This window comes from Telopea speciosissima, chromosome 6 (assembly GCF_018873765.1).
Source record: "Telopea speciosissima isolate NSW1024214 ecotype Mountain lineage chromosome 6, Tspe_v1, whole genome shotgun sequence".
NCBI classification, from domain to species: domain Eukaryota; kingdom Viridiplantae; phylum Streptophyta; class Magnoliopsida; order Proteales; family Proteaceae; genus Telopea; species Telopea speciosissima.
In genome coordinates, this window is record NC_057921.1 from 26806884 (window position 1) to 26830467 (window position 23584).

At 37.6% G+C, this 23584-nt stretch overlaps 2 protein-coding genes across 2 annotated transcripts; one reads left to right on the forward strand and one right to left on the reverse strand.

Annotated features, from left to right (window-relative positions):
• The first annotated feature begins 3771 nt into the window (after positions 1-3771).
• LOC122665566 lies at positions 3772-4206 on the forward strand. The gene has a single exon (XM_043861721.1). It carries the CDS (start codon positions 3772-3774, stop codon positions 4204-4206), a length of 435 nt encoding a protein of 144 aa, XP_043717656.1.
• Positions 4207-17107: 12901 nt separating this feature from the next.
• LOC122665567 (protein FAR1-RELATED SEQUENCE 5-like) lies at positions 17108-17866 on the reverse strand. The gene has a single exon (XM_043861722.1). It carries the CDS (start codon positions 17864-17866, stop codon positions 17108-17110), a length of 759 nt encoding a protein of 252 aa, XP_043717657.1.
• Positions 17867-23584: the final 5718 nt, after the last annotated feature.

The following is a 23584-nucleotide window of genomic DNA, read 5'->3' on the forward strand; positions in this document are numbered from 1 at the left end:
CATTGCTTGATTATCTCCTCTCAATAGGAGAGTATATATACTTATACCCAAATTCCATGATCTCCACTGTAGTTATATAAGGTAATGAATCACATAAAATATGGAAACTACAGTAGGAGATATTCACTGAGATTACATTGTATATCACATGTGATACCGAATCTATCTGGCCTTTCATAGAGAGATTTTATATCACATGTGAGATATTCCAACCAGATTTTTGCCATATATGATCTTCAAGAGAGAAAGACATGTATACCCTTGATAGAGACAAAAGTGGATCAAACCACTAGGTAAGCACAAAAACACAGTAAGGTCATTACCCAAAAAAAAAAAAAAAAAAAAAACACACAAAGCGATGCAGAACATTCCCAGAAAAAGTGTAAGACACAAAAGCTTCGTAGAGCAAACAAAAGTACTGCAGAATTGGTCAGCCCACAAAAGTTGTAAAGGGGAGCATATAAAAGGGGAGTAGGGAACTATTTGCTGGACTTTCCCGCCATGGTCGAGTTACTGCGAGATAATGCTGATTGCGAACGATGGCTCAGCAACATCGACCTAAAATATGAAGGTGGGAGATTAAGTACAAGATGAGGATGTACAGAGTACATTGGACGTACCGAGTTTCCCCTTGCCGGTGTACTCGATCCAGCCCCATCTTGTACAGCAGCAGTGGCGCAATCAGCTTTGTCTTTCAGTTTCACTTCATCCCTAACCGCAGTCGCTTCTACCTCCTCTCTTTTTAGGAAAAAAGGCAGATTATGGGTTCCCGCTTCTCTTTTCAGAGTAGGAACTTCATCCTCCTTATCAGAACTGGAGGAGATGTCAATGTATTCGACCACAGCCAGATCATCCGGTATGATTATTGGGTTCAAAGCACTTGAACCCGGCCTTTGGTGTTGGGGAGGAATCCGTATAGCATGGACAATAGCAAGCTGGTTGCGCCACCTATTTTGCGCACTTCTCAGTTAAAGAGGGGGTATTGTCCTCCTCCTGCTATGGTTGAGCGTTCCATTCTTTTGGTGACTAGGAACAGTAGTAGGAATCTTCATGGCTGGTCTGAAGGAAGAGTTATTGGATGGAGTAGAGTGAAGTGATACTGATAGGCTGATAACATTTGCTTTTATAAGGAAAAATTTGGCGGGTAAAGTTCTTTGTTTCCTTGTCAAAATTTTCAAAGTTTTCAAGTAATTGGGTGTCTTTCTCTGAGATTACCTTAGCTATCTTGCTTCTTTTTCCCGCCAACTACACTTACTTTCCTGGCAAAATTATGTTTCTCTTTCTTTCAAGGTCTCACACAAAGTCATAGTGAATCATTAATCTTCTCCTTTTTAATTTTGTTTCTTAATTTTTTTAAAGATCTCTTTCTTTAGAGTCAAGTTTCTTTAAATTTGAACCTTCCTGATACTACCATCAATCTTGATTGTGTGGACAACCTACTTCAATCCTACTTTGGTTCTGTACTATTTGGCATGATTACAAATTTTTGGGAGTTTATGTCGACATCCTCTACCTCTCAAATTCTCTCTCTACATCTATCTCTATTTGTCTGCGTCAGCGTTTGAGTTTGAGAAGAGAGTTAAATATGGCCTCTAAACATGCCCATACATTTGTTTTGCAATAATGTCATGGCCATTTTCACCCTTCCTATTTTTAAGTTATTAGGGAGTCCTTATCCCAAAAGCCACTTACCATGCAACATCCGATATTTTCATTTAGGGTTTTCCTCTCCAAAGCACAATGATTATGTATGTAGGCATTTAATGTGCACTTGGAGAAGATATTTTCATTTAGGGTTTTCCTCTCCAAAGCGCAATGATTATGTAGGATTGTAGATGTATGTAGGCATTTAATGTGCACTTGGAGAAGATAGAGAAGGCCATCAAGTCATAAGTGTCAATCAAATCAATGAGAGTAGGTTGTAGTGTATGTTTTTTTTAGGTGAATAGATTGTAGTGCCTTTAGTACTCTTCATCGTGCTATGCTGTGATACAACTGCACAGTTGTGTAGCCCTTGGAAAATTCACAACTCTGAACCATCCCAAGTATGGACCGCAAGGTTTCCTCCTCACTTTAAGGGAACTGTGTAAAGGAAAAAAGCAAAAGGGAAAATGGAAATTTGTATTACGGGTCATATTTGGGTATTACGGTTTTTCATTAATTGTTTAGGGAAAAGTTTTCATACCCTACACGGCTTACATGTGAGAGGGTGGGAGTTTCAAGGCATTAAGTAATGCATGGAGGCTTATGCCATTTCCAATTCTCTGTGAGAGGGGACACGACCGTGCATGCTTACACGGCCGTATATGAAAACTTCCCCCAATTTTTTATTAGCATTATTTAGTAATTATGTTTGAGTATGGTTGGTGCTACGATTCATATTTGTGTATGTAGAGGTGTAAATGAATAGCCAAAATCCGTTTGCGTATCCGTGTATCACTATCCGAATCCGTCCGATCGCTAACCGGATGTGGACACGGATAGTCCATAGCTATCCGAGAAGCTATATTTACATGTAAACGGATAAAATATCTGATCCGTATCCGTGTCCGTATCCGTATAGCACTATTATTTTATTTTTTTTTGTAAAATGTCGTTTACCACTATTGACCAATATATGCGCTATATTGGGTATCCTCGGTTTCCTTAACACTCTCAACCTCTTACCTTTAACCAACACATGTGATTATAGAATCATTCTATTATTATCGCATGTGAGATATAGTTACTACCATCCTTATCACATGTAAATCCTTCATAGAATCCTAACCCAATGGGTCTCATTGTAACTATAAATATCATCTCTTGTAACTATTCAATTTAGGAATACAAATCACAACTTACATTCACAATAACCACTATCCGAATCCGTGCGAAAGTGAATTGGATGCGGATGCGGATATACCACTATCCTAGCCGAATCCGATCCGCTTACATCCCTATGTGTATGGGTATTAGATGTCTTCTATCGGAGTTAGGGTTTTGAATGAATTTTCATTATTCCAATATCATACACGGCTGTGTAAACTGTGTATGTAAGAGGGTCTCTCACAAAGAATTGAAAAAGTCATAAATCCCCATCCGACTCCTCTACTTCCGCCTGCCCGGTACTTCCGTGCGCCCACACACACAAGGAGGGTGGAAAGTACCACCTTACCCCCAGTAGGGCAAGGCTCTCGGGCAGGGGTAAGGTGGTACATTCCACCCACCTTGTATGTGGGGCGCACGGAAGTACTACCAGCGGCGAAAGTAGAGAAGTCTCATCCCTCACATAAACTGTTTGCACGATTGTGCATGAGGTGAAAGTTTTCATACACGGCTCTGTAAACCGTGTATGTGAGAGGGTCTCTCACAAGAAACTTAATTACGTTGGTTATAAATACCCCACCCAACCCGAACCAAAGTATGAACAAGCACGAGGAAGACTTCCAAACCCTCCTTCCTGCTGTTGCTACTACTCTCTATCTTATAGTGGGTCATTCAAAGATGATGAAAAGAGCTAAGAAACAACTGCTTCCATCCATTGGAACTCGGCCAAAGGAGCTACTAATAGAGGTGTGTGCTCGAGTTGGATCTTCTATAGTGACTGACCTCTTCAACCTGAAATAGAGTTGTAAACAATTCTACAGGGCTGGGGTTGACACAGAAGTGCTTCGAAGGGTGTCATTAGAAAAGCTACCGGCAATTCCATGGCGGGTTTCATCTGGGTATCATTCCTTCATAAGATAGTGCGAGGAGAACGATAACCCAGAAGCGCTGTTCAAGCATGGAATGGTGGAATATTTTAGTAGAATAGAACAAGAGTCAGGGATTGAGTTACTGAAGAAAGCAACTAATCTTGGACATGAAGTAGCTGCATACATGCTCGGATTAATCCTCTTGTGCACTAATTACCCACTAAAAGATCAAGCTTTAGAAATTCTACAAAAAGTAGAGCAAGGATGTTCACCATCATCATCAGCAAAGATTAAAAAATGTCGTAATCGATTGAAGGAGATACTCAAGCACATGTGGACTAGTACTGTTTCTGTCCCAAAACCAGCTGAACCCATTATCCCACACAGTTTAGTCTGCAATAAGAGAAATGGATTGATTAATTCTTCTGGGTGGTTATCAATTGAAGATGAAGAACCTCCAAATTGTGAAGCTTGTAAATGGGATCGGGAAATTGTTCTGCTTAGGAATGTGCTACATGCAACATCATAGACTAATCTTGCTTAAATTAATGAAACTATGAGGCTATTCTTACTTAAAAACATGTTCAATGTTATTACATATTTAATGGATTTCTTATTCCCTTAAAAAAAAAAATCAGAACCAATGTTAGGAGGCACCCGATAGCAGGAGTTCAGTTTTAAAGAAGCTACTTGATAAGATGACCGATCTGTCCAATAATGAGACTGATACTTCCAATGTTAAGTGTTAATAAGTTTACCGGTTTACGAAATGGGGCGTCTTATTAACATGATCCATCTGCGTGTATATGTGTCGAAGTCGGAATAAGACAATCGGTCGAATTATTTCGTTACCTTAGTCCTCCTGGTAACAATGGCCCTTTACGCACCATTATCTACCATTACCAACTGCACTATTATTCTTTTGTTAAACCAAAAAAAAAAAAAAACAAAAATTTGACCAACTCCTCCTCGTACTTGCCTTCATAAAGACACCCAAGAAGAAAACAAGAAAGGAGATACGTAAAGTTGTTAATTTTCATTCAAGACAATCTGCTGAAAAGAACATCCATCATAATGCCACAGCAATGGGATGAAAACAAAAAATGAGACAACAAAAAGAACATCTTGACCAAAAATAAGAAAAAACTAAGAAAGGATATCAATTCATGACCGAAACAACAACGTCAGAACTATGGGGAAGTTCGTCGATGATTGGGTATATTGAAGGCTTGGCAAACGGCATCATTGACTGTGGCAGATGCCTTCTTCCAACGCCTCTTCATCTCTTCCATCTCCTTCTCACAACGATCAGCATGTTTCCTCTCGTCATGTGCATTCTCTAACGCTGATCGTAAACCACCTTCATCTCATCTAACAGCTCCTAGAACTCCCCCATCTTTGACTGCAACACCCCAGTCTTTTTGATAATAGACCCCTGCTCATGTTCCAATTGGACAACCATCATCTTCATCTCCTCAACCTGATTATCCAACGCAGACATGTTGCCTATAAGGTTACTGTCAACGGTGACAGTGGTCGATCGGCAACCGAAGCCGGGAGGCGAAGACGGCCATGGAGACATAGCACCCAAGTCAGGAGAATTGGGCGAGCGCTTTTTTGCGATACCTGCTGATTATGTACCAGAGGTCATCCCCGTGAAACCCACTACGGGGGTTGTGATTCCCACTCCGAGATGATACTGTTCACCGGATTCATTCTTGGTGTGGGACTCCATCTTCACCCTTCTCTGATTCAACCAAGTCACCACCGTCCAACTATGTAAATGACTTTGAAAGGAAAACGGGTGCATTCAAATGACGGTTCAGACTTTAGATGGTCGTGTCCCCACTCCCCTCTCACAAAGAATTCGAAATGTCAAAAACCCCAATACTCACAATAATAATGCCTTGAAACTTGCACCCTCTCACATACATACAGCCGTCTATGAAACGTTTTCCCTTTTTTCATAATGGGACAGTTGTCAGAAGTGATGTTGGTGGTATTTTTGAAACATCAGTGTTAGAGCTTCTTCGAATCTCGTGATGGTAAATCAAATATGAGTCCCTAAAGTTTGTATTTTTTATGAATTGAAAGTCCCTAAAGTTCTTCACTATGCTTTTATAACTTAGAACCAAGACGGCTATGATGGATGGATCTAGTCTTAGTAACCCATCATGTAATGTATGTGTCTAATGGATCCATGAGCAACAGTGCATGATTACCCTTCTGTATGGAGGGTAATAGGAATTAGGGTTTGATGTATGAGACGGTAGGATATAAAAAGTATTGTACTTGTTATTGTAGGTAGTGTGTATTCCACGCAACCAACCTGTGAATCATTGGATTAGAATCCAGTGATATTGACCTTTGCTGTAATTTTGTCAATACAAATTACATTTTAGATCAATAAGATTTAGCCTATCTTGTGAATATTGCTTGAATAATGGTTGTGCAGGGTATTATAGGTTGTGTTAACAAAAGGTTTACCATACATAAATAAAGTATAAGGTTTATCACCTGGTACACTCCTACCTCCCATCATAGGTCCTACCAATTAAAAATAGCAAGTTGTGAGAACTAAACTTGGTGGTATTTACGGAAGTTGACCGTCATTTTAGAGATTTGGGACTCATAAGCAATAACGAACTTTACTGTTCAACTTGATCTCCTGGTTCTTACTAAATTTTTAGTTTAGGGTAACAATAACCGATCGACTTGTAATGATATATGTATATAGTGTTACCTAAGCCATTTACAGTCTTTAACTGTATCGGTCGAATGTTCCAAATTTGCAGTTGACTTTATTACATTAATCGGTCGACTTGTCATCGTTGATGGGTTGATTTTTATAAGATTATTGTTTCAAATATTAAGAAATTTCTTCTAATTTAGGACATTGATATTATAGGTAGTTTTAACTTATTTATATCAAGAGAATGAGTTCATAACTAAAAGGATTTCATACAAAAACTTTAGGGAGGGAAAAATTTTAAGATTTCATAGAAAACAAATTTTTGACAGATCCCGTTGACACATAGACAATTACATATATATAATTCATATTTAATCAGTGATGTGCACCCCCTAAGGTTATGTACGAAAACAAAAAAAAACAAAACCCCGTTCGAATGGTTGCAGTGACACACGCTTATGAATTATATACATATATAATTGATATAGGGAAACCCAAATTAGCTTTTGGGACCTTTCATACCCAAACCACAACTACTAATTCCATATATCTTATAGACATAAAAAATATCATTAGACCCCTTGTACACATTGAGACACATACATAAGTTTACTAACCAATATCATATGTTCACACTAGTAGACAATGAACATAATCAATAATTTATATTCGAGTGACAACTATTACATGTTGTATACACATAACTCAAAGTAACTGTTACACCACTAACACATATACACACTTACTAATTAAATATATACAACACATATACAAAATTGACCGTAAGTTCCCTGACAGCCATACACATTCAATAAATACATATATAGACATCATATTCAAAATAAAGCGTACCCTATTGAGCCATACAACAAGTACTAATGCTAATGTATATATACAATATTTAATAGTGCAACATTTGTGAGTAGTGGTGTAAATGAATAGCCCAAATTCGGTTCGATTTCTGTTTAGAACTATCTGAATCCATCCGAAAGTTAAATTGATGTGGATACGGATAGGCTATACCAATCCGACAAGCTATATTTACATGTAAACGGAATCAATCTCCGATCCGTATGCGTGTTCGTATCCGTTTAGCTGTATCCGAATTCATCGAAAACGTAATCGGATGCGGATATAGCACTATCCGAGCCGAAAATCGATCCGTTTACATCCCTAGTTGTGAGTATATGGAGAAACAGACCCATACAGTGCTATATGTACTTTGACTCATGTAAGAGTGTAAGATTGAACTTAGATGTTCCACAATGAATAAGCCCACCTTCATATCAACCTATATACGTGGGTTTATTAGATAGGGTTTTGGTGATCGGTTGACTGGTACAAATAATAGATCGACTTATGACTTATGATCATCACCCAAGTAACCTGATCGGTTGACTGGTAGGGTTAATTGATAAAAAAAAAAAAAAATGGGTTAATGCTACAAATCACATCATACAAGTACCGTTAATGTTCCTATAATATAATGCTGAGTGTTAATTTCATAAACCATGCAAATTTTGTTCAAATCCAAAAAAATTTAGAGTGTTAATTAAGATTCATCTTTGAGAACATCAATAGGCACGATCCATAGTTATAATCTTTGTAATTGTGATTCAATTAATTTGACCCTAAATTGTCGAGTTGATGAAAACATTACTGTTGACCCAAAATAAAAATTGAAAAATTTTAACCTTCTTTCTTGCGTTATTGGAAGGGTTGAAAAGACATAAATTCATTGCATATCGCTCATTTTCAATACTTGCCAGCCCATTAATATTTGGGTAAAAAGTTGGCCGCCAATGTCACTTCCATATTTTTTTATTAATTACCAAATAAAAAAAGAAAAAACAAACTATACCCTTATTTTATTGGGCAAATCAGACTAAACGACTACTCTCCGTTGTAAGTTGGTGGACAAGAAACCCTAAACTTAAGCCATTGCTTAGAGTTTTGGTCGTCTGTGTCTCCTCTGATTGTTTGAGCTCTTTCTACACTACGCATCATTAAGGCCCATTCCAAGGTATGCTACTTTATTCCATTTTCAGTTCTCTTTTTTTTTGTTATCCCAGTCCTGGTATTTTTGTGGTTCTGCTTCCCCAAATTCCGTTCTTTAGCCATAGAGGATAATGTTGGTTGTTTTCTGTATATTCAATAGAAATACAAACAAATGTCGTCAGTAATATGTACATCAAATGTAATTGGGAAGCTGAACAATAGAGTACAAAATGAAACCCTATGTTTATTGTTTGGAAAAATGGGTTATTTGGAATAAGATTTGGGGTTGTATGCAGTCCAATTGTCATGCGTTACGGTTCTGTCTTCTCCAGTCTATTTTCAGTTTATTAAGGAACATCCTCTCCTCTTCTACTTGTGAACCATACACATATTTCGGCTTCCAACATGATTCACAACATGGGTGCACCATTTGTAAATATAAGTGTGTTTACCTCCTAATTTTTTTTAAATTTTTTTTAAATTTTTTTTATTAATTGTTATTTTAAGGGTTTTGGTAAAAATGAATGACAGAAGTAAAAGTCGAAGATCAAAAGGAAGAACATCCGGTAGTTCTAATATTAAGGTCAGACGATCGGGGTGTATTCAGTCTCCATCATATGGTAGAAAGGCGGGTGAAGGTAGAGATGTTGTCATTGCAACCATTAACTTAAGTGAAGAAGAACCCGAGCATCAGCAGAATGAAAAACAACAGGGTCCTGTATTGGATAAAAGAAAGTGTTCCAGTTTGAAGGGAAAAGAGATGTATGAATATCATGTAAGGAAACACTATTCCAATGATTATCAAGGTAGATGTTTTTCATCTCAATTAATATGTGATGTTTTATGTTTACGAATATTGTATGTTTTGTGAGGACAAGGGAACAAAAACCGATACCTGGAACTATACATTGATTCCTATCAGAAGGTAATTTTAACATAATGACATTTGATTTTGAATATGATAAGGGTTTATTCAGTATTAATTCGAAATTCCCTTCTTTCAATCTCAGGCATTGCTCCAGAAAAATCAGGAATTAGCCTTACAGTTGGAAACAGCATGGGGCATTGTGAATAAGGTATGTATCATATTGTATTGTGCAATCCATTAATTGTTGTAGTCCTGTACATGCACCCCCAATGATAATATTTTATTAAGCTGATAATTAGAGGATTTATGAATGATATAGTATTGTTGGAATCCAGGTACAAGCAAAAAATATTGAATTAGAGGCCAAACTTGTTGCTGCTCATTCAAAACTTGACATTGTATGTTTATCCATAACTTTCATATACGTCTGTGATCAGTCTTTTTTGTTCCTAATATAAATTCTGGGGTGCAATGAATTTTCTTAGACGAATACTGATTTTACAGTTTCTGGATGCCCATGAGAAGTTCAACCGACAAGTATCAAATCTTACAAGTACCCACTCTCAACCCAACCCTACAAAAGGTGATGGTGGTACTGATATGAGTACCCACTTTTAACCCAACCCTACAATAGGTGATGGTGGTACTCATTCAGCAAAAATTGAAACGCTATTTGGACTTGCAGCAGCGGGCCAACCAAAGCATCGTGGCCCAGGTAGGCCTTACAAAGCCCACAACCTTGGTCAGCCTTCGTCTAATGCCTGTGCAGATACTGAGGCCAAGTCATGAAAGACCTCCTGACAAATCTACTACTCATTCTGAATGCTGATACCGGTTGTTTAAGTTTGGGAACATGTTTTCATAAGGTTTTTTAAAACTGTTTTGCAATTTACATTGTTTAATCTGTCTCCTGCTGTACAATAACTAAGTTTTGGAATTTACTATCCTCTTCATCAAGCTTGTTATACAAATTTGATTTTGGTGGTACGATACTATTACGTATATCTTAGTTAATATTTAATTAATATTAAGAAATTTTTTTTTTGGTAGAATTAATATTAAGTAGTTAATTAGTAGTAAGTGTGTAATTAGTTATTAGCAATCGGATGAGCTGGAGAGAAAATGTAGGAGAAGTTTTAGGGGTGGGAAGTGGGTAGTTGTGATAACCAATAATTTTACGTGTATTTATTTGTGAAAAGGTGAAATAGAAACGATATTTGAAAAATTAAAATTAATGTTGAGTTTGTACCCAACAAAAAAATAATATAATTTGCTTCGTGTGTAAAGCAAAACTCTTTCCCAAATTTATCTCTCTCTTCCTCTCTTTCTATCCCTATTGTTTCTCTTTTATTTTATTTTATTTTGTACATTATCTTGCACTTAAAAATACAATTGAGTGCATATAAGGTTGGGCACTTTGTTCGATCCACAAAATAAAAAATTGATTGTAAAATTGATTTACCCTTCATTGAATCCCTAAATTAATTAGTGTTCACCCCTTCCTACAAGGAACTAGAATTACACTTCTTACAATACTCTTTCACATCAACATTTTCCATCGTTTAAGTCAAAATATAAGGATTAGGCTTCCCTCCTCTTCTTTTTGACGTCGTCGGGATCAGAACAACTACGTTAAGATGAATATTGATCTCAAAATTTACTGATACTTTGACGTGAGAGATGAATAGAGATTGTAGAATGAAATGTCTAGAGGTTTAGGGTTCAAAATCGGGAAGAAGAAGAAGAGGAAGAGGGTGACTGGGGTTAGCTTTCGAAGTAAAGGAGGAAATGACTCATTCACCCTCGAATTTAGTAATTCATAAGCACATGCTCATTAAACTTGACTACGTTACACGTATAGACACAGTTAGTAATCAACTGTGTATATATACAAACATGATGTAAGACCCCACAGACCCAAGCACAATCATGTCTACTCATATAAGAGGGGAAGATATTGATGTTGTAAGTTGCATACTGAATATGTCCACCTTCATATAACCCATATATAGGTAGGTTTATTAGAGTAGTCACCATTGATCGGTTGACTGGATGGCCATAGTAGATCGACTTATCACTTTTGATCATCAACCAACCATCATAGATCGGTCGACTGTTAGGATTGATTTTTAATTGATTGTACTGGATAGTGGTTCTGATCACATCGTACTTTGATCGTCCACACATTACATTACAACCCTACCATGTTATCTTCGTTAACCTTGTAAATGTGTTTGCAAATCCTATAAAATTTACACATGCGACAAAGGTGCATTTTTGACCACATCATTGGCCACGAATGCTTTATCTTTGTCAGTTTAGATTTCGATTTGTTGACCAAAGATAGAAAGGGAAATTGAACACTTGTTTTTTGGTTATTAGAAGAGTCGAATAGACAGAAATTCATTACATATCGGTCATGTTCAAAACTTCACATTAATAGTTTCGATATGTCATATCACCATACATGCTTCATAACTGTCATTGCTTTAATACTTATTTTATTGGGACTAGTAGAATAAACGGCGACTCTGCGTTGTTATTTGTCGCAGAGAACAAATGGTGCAAAGTTCAATTCGATCTTCCAAATGATGATGCTGGTACTGTTTGATAAGGAACTATTTGTTCTTGCTGTAGCGGCTAAGGCAGGATCAACCTCTCTACATTTTTTGTAAAGAAATATAAAGAACAAATAGTATACGGTAATATTTATTTCGATGATTTATATATGAAAAAAAAAACCTTTGTCACTGTATAATGAAATTATTTTGTAAAGAAATAAAAGAAAAATTAGATTACTATAATGTTTATTTCGATGATTTATATATGAAAAAAAAGCTAACACGTGCTTTTACTCATACAACTTTACTAATGGAAAGGAAATGTTGCATTGGGCTCAATGAAGAGGAGATTGGGATTTGATCATTTATTTGGACACAGAACTCAATTGGGATTTGGGATTACGTGAAGAAAGTTGTGGATTCTGTAGATGATCTTTGGAGATCTTTTGATGTTAAGATTCCAGTTCCCAACATATAAAAAACCCAACAAAGTAAAGTGAACAACTTTATTTTGTTTTTTTTGTTAAACAAAGTGAACAACTCAACCCCAACAACCCTCATTAACTTCGTTACAATAGCTTGTTGGCTTTGATTGTAATCTATGTATCTATCTATAACTCTATCTATTTATTCTATCTATTCCATCTATGTATTATATAGTATCATACTTGATACTATATAATATACTATACTATATTATACGATACTAAGTAAAATATGTTATAAATACTATAAATACTATACTATCATATTATTTGATTTTATTACTATTATTAATTATTTTATTATTATTATTATTATATTACATCATACTATCATATCATATCATATTATACTATCATACTATCATACTATCATACTATCGTATCATATCATACTATCATATCATATCATACTATCATACTATCATACTATACTATACTATACTATACTATACTATACTATACTACTATACTACTATTTTTTTATTTTGATTAAAAAAATTAGAAATGAGTCTACCTTTCTACCAAAAAAAAAAAAAACACATGTACTTATAATATGCCAGTGTACGGACTGTTCGTTCATTGGTCATTCTTAACCCTTATAATATTTAAACTCCCTACCCATTAATTAATGTCTTAAAACTTCCACCCTCTGATGACATACACGGTTTACAGACGACCGTGTATGAAACATTTCCCCCCCCCCCCCCAAAAATACTAATCCTTTTCATATACCAACCACAAAACTAAGTTCATTTCATTCCTCCCTAAACCGTTTCGGATTCTGCTTTGGCCAATGCATGTAGACAATAAAATGATATTACATAGAGAGCTCATCTTCTCCATTTCTTATTTTTCTCTGACTTTGACAAAGTGAAGGCTCGAAGAAGCATCATTCTCTGCATTTCATGGCGTGTATAAGAGGAAAACGTTTATAAGGTACATCTCCTCCTTGTAGTGTATAAGAGGAAAACGTAGAGGTTCATCTCCTCCTTCTTCTTCTTGACTCTTCTAATCAATAGAATTTCATTTAGTTAATGTATTTCTGGTCTTCTCTGTTTGATTGAAGAAGAATATTTTTGTTCACCACTACGTTCATTTTGGATGTTAATAATTAATTATCGTACATGTAATGGATGTAGGGACCCGTAGTTTTAATTAATTTCAGAATAGTTTAGAGTTTCGATGAAGTGTTGCTTGTTGGGATATCCACGCATAAAGCTGAAAAAATAGTCCCACATCGGATATGAAAGGGGATGTGGGTGGGTTAATAGGTACTTGGGCACCCTCTTCTTAACGGCTAGCTCTTGAGGATGAGACCCAAGTTCCTAATATTGCTTACGGTCGTTTTTCGGTTTGGACTGTTTTCTCTGTTGGCCATTTTTTTATTGGAGTTATTGCACACTGAAAGATGTTTTTATTCTTTGTATATCTGTTTTTGTTCTCTACTTCCTTCTATTTGGAGGATATTTGATATTTTTAGTCATCCTTTTCTCCTTGTAGACTATCCTGTTTACTGGTGTTTGTCTGTAATATGTTCACAATTTGGATTGTGCTCCTCTTGCTGTCGTTGCTAACTCCAATCCCAAATGTAGGATAACACCACCACCAACGCACTTACTATTAAATGGGTAGTGGGTTCATTCAGCAAGTTGATTGAAAAGCCTGTACATACAAGTTTTCCCCTTCATGGTTGATCTAATTAACACACTCAAAAGGATACACTATTGTGTTACTTTGAAAACTTCAGGATTATTCAACCCAAATTTTCAGGCCTTTAACTAACATGTACTATTTACTTAAATTAGGTTTCCCCATAAAATTATTATATTCTCCAGTCAACAGAACCTTAATCTGACCGGTATATGAATGAATCTTTTTCAATCTCTTTTCAATTTTATCCAATATTCTTGAACTCGTCCTTTTGTCCCAATATCAACACAATTAGGGGGTTGTTAACTCTTCTACGCTTAGTTGGTCTCTACCAATTTTTTATTTTTATTTTTGTAGGATTAAAGATTTGTGGATGTATTTGAATGTAGATAACCTCTGGATTAGTCGACCCCAACCATTTATAGAAGAAATTCGAAAATAAAGTAATTGTTTGGTAGATCTTTAACTATATTTGGACTGTAGAGAAAATTTTCTGTTTAAACAGAAAATATTAAGCTTCAGAACCGCTCTCGGTCCATCGCTCATGCATAGGGTTGTGGGCCTAATTTTAGATTTCAGCCACACTTGGGACCCGTTAGCATCTCCACTCATCTGGAATTTCAGCTCCATTTGCATTCTGGTTCTAAAGTTGTAAAGTTGTACATATCGAGCCTATACTCCCCTATTTTCAATTTATATGTTTGACTAATTCAAGATCTTATTTCCCAAATCAAACCTCATAAGATTTACAACCAATGGTGAAGGACACCAAAGACACCATTAACACATTTATCTTTTTTTCTTATATGCATGAATCTCACTTTATTGAATAATACTTTAGTACTTCAGACTAATTTGCACATTGAGAAAGTCTCATTACCTTCTAAAACAAAAATAATTTTCTCTCCAGCACTTAACAGATGCTTAGTACTATTTATTTACAAGCATATTCTGTGATGTCTTATACTGATTGCCTACAATGGGTCCTATTTTCTAACAAGGTTAGGGTGTTGAAATAGGTGTAAGACATGCCTGACATTCCCACCTATGGGGCACATCCACCTGACCCCTCCATTAGTGATTTCACTCCTCTTCCTCTATCGCCGGAGGAAAGGAGGATTGAATCTTTGTTTGAAAAAATTGAGCCCTTCAACGGTTAAAATTTCGAATGTTGAAAACTTATGATGCTGTTCGCTTTGTATCAAGCTGGGGTACTGTTTCCTTTCATAGTACCTAAACCGAACGAAAGTGATGATGTTGGACTTGAGGCGGAGAGGATTGCATGGGAGGATGCAGACGAAGAGTGCATATTTCGTATATTGACACATCTCTTTATTCAAGTGTATCATGATTACTATCAAATTGACTCTGGTTCTATGATTTGGGAAGCGCAGAACAACAAGTATGGTCGTGGTAAATGATCTAACACTTTTTACAGGCCTTCTTTTTAAATTTTTTTGGTCCAATCACCTATACAGTTGGAATTTTCAAGTGTTCTGCCTATCATGTTGAATACTATATTATTTTTGAAAAAAAAAATTAGGAATCATTATATGCTACTAGACAAACTCACCCAAAAGCAAAGGATGGCTCCTCAACTTTTCAAACATACCCTACATCCAAATGGAATCCTCCTTCCCCGAATTTCATTACAATCAACTACGATGTTGCTTGTAATAATAAAACAAAACGGGGTGGCATAGGCTTTATCCTTAGAAATGAGTCTGGCTCTCCAATGTCAGACTATTCTTCTTGCATCCGTTGTGAATCAGCTCGAATTGGTGAAGCAATTTATATTCAATCTGGACTATTACATGCGGTAACAATTGGAGCTACCCATGTCACACTGGAATTGAATTGTAAAACATTGATCCACCAACTAACTGCAGATTCATAGCTGGAGAAGGAAATTCGTAGTATTTGCCATGATATTTTGCTATCTGCAAAAAATTTGAATCATGTACTTTTTGTTTTGTTCCAAGAGCCTCCAATTATGTGGCGGATTCCTTGGCCAGGGCGGCCTTATCGGTTCAGTCTCCGATTGTACTGCCATGTACCTCTCAGTGGCTTTTGCAACTGTGTGCTGGAGATGCTACTATTTGTAAAGACTGTTCGTATCAATAAAATTCCTTTTAACGAAAAAAAAAAAAATTCAGTTTGGGAGTGTCATACTCTCCTCTTGATACTGTCACGTGTTTTAAATCTGATAAGTATGTGTTTCATTGTTTCAATGAATCTTACTCAATTTAATTCTTACCAAATAATCAATGTGTTATACAAGGACAATGCATATAAGGTTTCAAACTAAGGTGTAAAAAGGGAATGTGACCGTGTATGACCATATAATCAATTAAGGGAATATTGCAATGTATTGTTTTATGCTAAATGAATTAAGGGAATATTTCATTCAATGTAAACAATGATGTTTAAGTGAGCTCATATAGGGGCATTTGTGTCAACGTTTTGGAATTAAGTAGGTACAGTTCTTTTGGTTGTTGCTGGTGTTGAATATTATACGGGTTGTTTACCCGTCCACAACACCGGATAGGATATTGTTGTTTATTTTTTGTGTTTTAAATCCCTTTATTTGTTTAGAAAAAATATAAAAATAAATTTCCTTTATTTTTTAATGTTTAATTTTACCCTACTGAAGCAACTTAGGTCTCATTCAAATCTCCATCTCCCCCCACTGATTGCAAATACATCGTTCGACCGTCTCCTTTGTTTCTGACGACTGAGTATGGCAAAAAGGAAGGGTAGAGCGTAAAACCACACCATATCCGAAGATTCATCTCCCGATCGCGAGAGCAGGATTTCAGAGTCATTGACCAACTCTTCAGACTCGACAACGGCCCCTGAACAACAGCATTCAGTTCAAGTAGGAAGCAATAATGACAAGGGTCAGTCTGCTGAGGTAGATACTTTTGAGTATGAACCGTATGCAAACATGGTAAGGAAGTCATGCATTTGATGTCTGCGTTCGCTTCCTTTTCTCTTCTTTTCTTAATAGCCTCATCATATTGTGTAATAAATTCACAAATTGGAGTAGATGGAATGAAGAAGCCTTTGAAGTACTTGTTCATTGACTCACCTCTCTGGGTTGTGCTCATACCAGCAAAAAATATGTCAGGAAAGTAACATGGAACCCAATGCTTCCTTCGTTTGAATTGTCTCCTCTACCATTTATGGTCTTGCAAATTGAATCTCTCAATCATTCCGTCCCATTTTTGCTCAAACTCTGTAATTGTTTTCAAATCATGTATGCAATTATAATATGCGTTCTTCAGTTCGGGGTATTTCTTGTATAAGGGCCCCATGTGACTGGTCCTATGCTTCTCCAAATGCCAACCACAGAGACGATGTACAAAAGATGGGAAAACATGTCTAATTGCTCTCATCATAGCCGGGTCCTCGTCGGTCAATATAGACTTTGGTTGGACATTGTCCATTGCTTTAAGCCACGACTGAAACAGCCATATGAATGATTCCTTAGTTTCATTGGCTATTAACCCACAACCGAAGAGTGTGCATTGCATGTGATGATTAACACCCGTAAATGGAGCAAATGGAAACTTGTATTTATTTTTCTTGTAGGTTGTGTCAAACACAATCACATCTCCAAAATTTTTATACTGTTCCCTTGAACGACCATCCACCCAAAAAAGCCCTGTCAATCGCTGCTCCGCGTCCATACTAATTGCATAAAAAAACTTTGCATCTGAAATTCCTTTGCTCTTCAAATAGTTCACCACTAACTGACAATCTACACCTAAGGTTTTCCTATGCTTCGTTCTAAAAATATTCCGGCAACGCTCCTCGCTGACACTACCATTCTGCTCGCCACCAGCAAACTCCGATTCAATTGAAATGATGTCGCTCTGTTTAATCCCACATTTATGCAGTTTGCTAATTAGTTGCATTGTAGCATCTGTCATTTTCTAGTGTGACCGAAGTCTAAAAGATTGGCTAGGATCCACATGTGGGTGGTTGTGTTCTTTTTCCAAAAGATCAACCACCCACTTCCTATTCCTGAACTTGATCCTCATTACTGCACCACAGTTGCATTTTTTTGTTGCACGAGGTTTGTAATCCATTCCCTTTCTCCTCTTATCTTTACACCATTTCTCACCTTGTTGTGAACACACATATGATCTAGCAAGTACACGATTACCCACTCTTGACCGCTCCACCCTGAATTTCCGAACTAAAAATCTCATCTCTTTTCCATAACCATTATAAAAGTTATATGCATCATCCTCGGATTCAAATTCCATGCCAAGACATGGTTCCAATACCGGGATTGAACTTGTAACATTGCTATTGTCATCTTCATTCAACTTCATTTCTTGGGGATCCTTACTCCTCAATACCTCAACACCACCAACATCAACATTACACCCAGAAGATGCACTGCTATCATCGCTCCCATCACTATCCATAAAATCAGACCCTTGCTCTCCAGAACTGATAGACCAATCATCCATATCCTTTTCATCTTCTTCGGATGAACTGTCAATCCCCATCCTTTTCTTGCCGCGTACAACTGTCTCTCCAGTAGCATGTTGATCTCTTGAACTGTTTCCCCTTTCCATTATTGCCACATGAGGGTCCAAAACATTATTTTCTAAGACCGGAAGCACTATGGATAATTCGACTTCAGATAAACCATTGCCTTCCATTTCAAACCCCCTGCAAACAATGATTACTATGCACTTCTATGTATCAGTATTTTGACATTCAATCAACTCAAATGAATCAGTACAGTATACAGAACAGATTGAAGTTGTAACTTATATAAGCTAAATTGAATTTTAAGCCATTTCAACAACTTTATTGAACAAAAAAAAAGGATGAGTTCTACTATAAACGTCTAAAATTGGAAAGAAGAAAATCAACTGCCGGAATAAAGCTCAAAATGAACTGAGTTTTAAGCCATTTCAACGATGAGGTCTGGTGAGTCATGTACACACCTCTTCATTGAATAATTGAACGAGGCAGGTCTGGACTGAGCCGCTATCATACTTCAATGAATTTTGCCCTGCCTTTCCATCCATGGAGCTGCTCTTCTCTTGGTGGAGGAGGAAAAGCAAGTCGGTACGCTTAACAACTATATTGGGGGTGCTTCTAATTGTGGTTTGTCAGCAGCTCTGGTATGAACGCAATAGAAGAAGGTATGACAATCTCAGAGGCACGCCGATGCATGTGGTGAAGCACTGTCTAAGAGAGATTTTGGATTGCTCTCGCATCAAAGGGGTACAAGTCAAATTAGTACAAGACCTGGTATTGGCAAGAAGATTCCATGTTGTGATCTCTATACCACAGGGAAATTCAATCATGGAGGTATGGTGGCGGCATCCTCCACCGGGTTGGATCAAACTAAATATAGATGGATCATCCCTACGAAATCCAGGGTCTTCAGGAGCTAGGGGAACCTTTCGGGATCATCTCGGCACTGTAATCAGAAGTTTCGCGACCTACCAAGGAGTGGGGACAAACTTTAATGTGGAATTAGCAGCATTCTTTGAGGGGATTAAGGTAGCGAAGGATCTTCAGATTGGCTATCTATGGGTGGAATGTGATTCGACATTAGTGGTCTTGTCTATTCTTTCAGCCAAGTTGCCTTGGGACTATATGCAACAGTGGTGGGCGACTGCAGCTTATCTTGATTCCATTCAATGGTGTATAACACATTGCTACCGAGAAATCAATACAATAGCTGATGCGTTAGCCAAGAAGGCAGCAATCCGTAAAGAGTCACGAATTTGGGTCTCGGTCCCGAATTTTATAGCCCATTCGACTGTATGGGAAGCTCTGAAACGCCCATATTACAGATTCTAACCAATGTTGGGGTGTGGCCCTCAATCTCAATACAGGGTGTTCTTAATTTGTGGGTGTTCTTATTTTGTGATTTGGGTAACTTTATTTTATCATTAATATACATTGCTGATCTTTAGCAAAAAAAATGATGGGTTCTGGTATGAACGTCTACAAATGGGAAGAAGAAAATCAACTGCAGAAATAAAGCTCAAAATGAACTGACGGAATGAAGTTCATTAATATGCCAAACTAGCAAGGAGCAAGGGTACACCATACTAACCTCTGAAATGTGTTGATTGAGAACCTTGTCAGTGGTGAAGAATGTCAAAATGGATGGCAAAGGAAATGCCAGTGCTCATGAATCTAAGATGCAGGGGTATAACGACGAAAATATGGACAGAAAATCAGATGCCCGATGGTCTGCGCCTACAAACAAGATGGCAGAGTAGAACAATCGGTAAAAATGGAGAAGAAAGGAGATGTCGGGTACGTGCGTCAAGGTGAATAATGAAAACTAAGGGAAGTGAACGTGAATAATGAAAAACTAAGGGAAGATGATGTAAAACCCTGTTTTACCCTTTCCCGCCATTACGTTATATGACGTCACTAAACAACTTAAACGGTGTAATTGACCAATTTGACCTCGTATACAAAAAACTGGAACTACAAATCATCTGTCAGGCTGTCAGACTAACACATTAATGCTCAAGGCATAATCGATGGCTCAAAAGTAACCATTTTAAATGGAAGGTCAGATTTCAACAACGCCTTTCCAGCTTATTTTCACGCACGTCCCACGACCTTTAAGCCAAACAAAAATCATAAATATGAATCAAAATAAAAAATAAATACAAACCAATTCTCTTATTTCTGTTTCTGTTTTTTTTTTGTTTCGTTGGTCAACTTAAAAAAATTCCCGTCGGCGGTAACCAAAATCCGGGTGATTGGCCGGCAACCCGACGGGTCAAAAGTACGGGTTACCGGGTCGGTACATGGGTAACCCAAAACCCAAACCAGTGAACCGGCTAGACCAACTCAGGTCGGTTCAATTCAATTGATTTGGTTCGGTCGGCTCGATTCTTACTGAACCAAACTAATGCCTTTCAATAAGTTATACGTAAATGGGTTATTGGGCAGGGCTAAGGCCCAATACGGGCTCTAAACTTAAAGAAATAAAAGCAGAAGCCCAAAAGATTTTAAAAAACATTAGATAGCCCCAATCCAATAATCCATGTTTATTTACTTATTCTTTAATGAATTAATAGCTTAATGGACTAAAGAGTCCAAAAACAAATAAAACAATTACAGCCATATCCCCATCTTCAACCTCAAGGTTTCACGAACAGAAACACAAGGTTCCTGGCCGAGTTTTCAGCCATCGTTTGCGGCCTCACCCAAGGTGCTTCGGCCTCCAAAAACTCTGGCGAAGGACGGTATGACTCCGGTAGCCTTTATGCGGGTGTCCAATCCCCGAAAAAACAACCCAAAAATAGAATAAATTTTTTTTTCCTTTACTTCTTCATTCGGTTAGACTTGCAGGTTTTTTTTTTTTTTAATCCAAAGGTCATCACGGTTATGGCAGCCTTGGCTGCCTAGAAATTTTTTTTTTTACTAAATCCACAGATCTTCAAGGCTATGTTGGCTGTCCAGGAAAAAAAAAAAAACATATATATCACGGTTATGGTAGCCTTGGCTGCCCAGAAATTTTTTATTTTTTAATAAAAATTTTGCAAGTCTGTACGGGTAAACCATACTAAGAACACCATAATGGAATCAAGAAGGCATAAGGCAGAAACCTGGCTTTGATGCCAAGTGTAGGGATTAATTCCCTTCTATACACACATGTAAACAGGATCTTGCATAGCATTCATGAATCACAAATATAAACGTGTAAGAGACTAAGTACTGTTCACCAATGATACATTAATTTCAGCGGGGCTGCCTAAAGCCATTGATGTCGTTGCTTGACGTTCCTTTCTTAAGACTTTAATGGAGCTAGGTTTCTCACCCTTGCCTTAGCCATATGCTCACTCGTCAATGGGGATGAGTATACGTAGTGAGGTAGAGAGGGGACCTAAGTCTCCCTATTAAATAATTAATATCTAGCCTCCCATAACGACTAGATATTAACGGATAGTAGGAGAGTGGTTTATCCCATAATGTATTAATCCCTAACAAATAGGAAACTAAGCATCCAAAGTGTAACTAACATAAACATTGGAATACTTGGTCAATTGGGCCAACCAATAAGAAATTAGAAAAATATCTTACAGACAATCTATCTCGATGTGTTTTGTTTGCTCGTTAAAAATCGGATTGGCAGCAATGAGGAGGGCAGCCTGGTTATCTCAATACAATGGAATCGAGGTTCGAAATGGAAAGTCAATATCACGTAAAAGATATGTCAACTAGACCAGCTCTCAAGTAGCAACTGCCATATATAGCACGATATTCAGCCTCGACTAATGAACGTGAAATGGTGTTGCTTCTTTATCTTCCAAGAGATAAGGCTAGAACCCAATAGTATACAATAACCAGTTGTGGAGCATCAAGTCATGGGACAACTAGCCCAATCCAAGTCACAATAGGCACGAAAGTCTAATGTGGAATTGGCGGGACAGAAAAGCCCCCGGCCCGGAGTTGACTTAAGATAGCGTAACAATTAATGAACATCATCCATGTGGGGTTGCCGTGGTTGGTGCATAAAATGGATTAAAATATTGACGGCATGAAATATATCAGGGCGGGTCATATTGAGATAAATTAAGCATCCCACAAGGCGCCAATAAGGGGATGGATCCTGGAGAACATCACCCATGTCATTGTATAGCTTCAAATTGAGCTCCACGAGCGCATCAGCAGGGCACACCCCAATGTAACCAAAATCATCTAAGATGTCGAGCACATATTTACGTTGACAAAGGTATAAGCCTTGTTTGGACAGAGCAACCTCGATTCCCAAAAAATATTTCAGTTGTCTAAGGTCCTTGATATGAAATTGATGGTGAAGCATACTTTGAACATCATGTTTCGGATCCAGTGATAACTATATCATCGATATATAAGAGGATGAATACTATGGCGGGACCGTGGTGTAATACGAAAAGGGAATGATCCGCATGGGAGTGATGAAAACCATAAGCATAAGCTGTAGACAACTTGGAATATCATTAGCGAGGCCTGTTTAAGGCCATATAAGGACATATGTAGACGATAGACAAATGTCTACCCCTTTCTATGATATCCTGGAGGAGGGGTCATATAGATATCTTCATCAAGATCCCTATGTAAAAATGCATTATTGATATCCATCTGATGAAGGGGCCATCCCTTAGCACTCGTGGAGGCAAGGTGAACGCGGATAGTAACAAGTTTGTCCACAGGTGCATAAGTATCATGATAATCCACCTATTCAATTTGGGTGCACCCCTTGCCTACAAGCCGTGCCTTATAAAGCTCAATAGTGCCTTTCGAGCGACACTTAATCTTGTAGACCCACTTTGAACTGATGGGTTTCTTCCCAGGCGGAAGAGGAATAATGGACCATGAGTGATTGTGAGACAAAGCTTGATTTTTTGCTTGCATTGCATCCCTCCATTCCTAGTGTTGCACGGCTTGGGTGAATGTGGCAGCTTCATTTTCAATAGTGATAGATGTGAGAAATGCCTTATGGTGGAGGGGGTAAAAATATCATATGCAAGGTGGGTGCCCAATGAATGGGGTGTGGATGAACCTGCAGTCGTGGAAGACATGAGCGACGTAGTAGACAAGCAGTGGCAGTCTTGGAGGTAGCGAGGGGGTTGACGGGTACATTGGGTACGAGAAGGGGGTGATGG

What these genes read in the sequence shown, in the direction of transcription:
- LOC122665567 (XM_043861722.1), bottom strand. Translation starts at nt 17,866, where the DNA reads ATGACAGATGCTACAATGCAACTAATTAGCAAACTGCATAAATGTGGG.
- LOC122665566 (XM_043861721.1), top strand. Translation starts at nt 3,772, where the DNA reads ATGGTGGAATATTTTAGTAGAATAGAACAAGAGTCAGGGATTGAGTTA.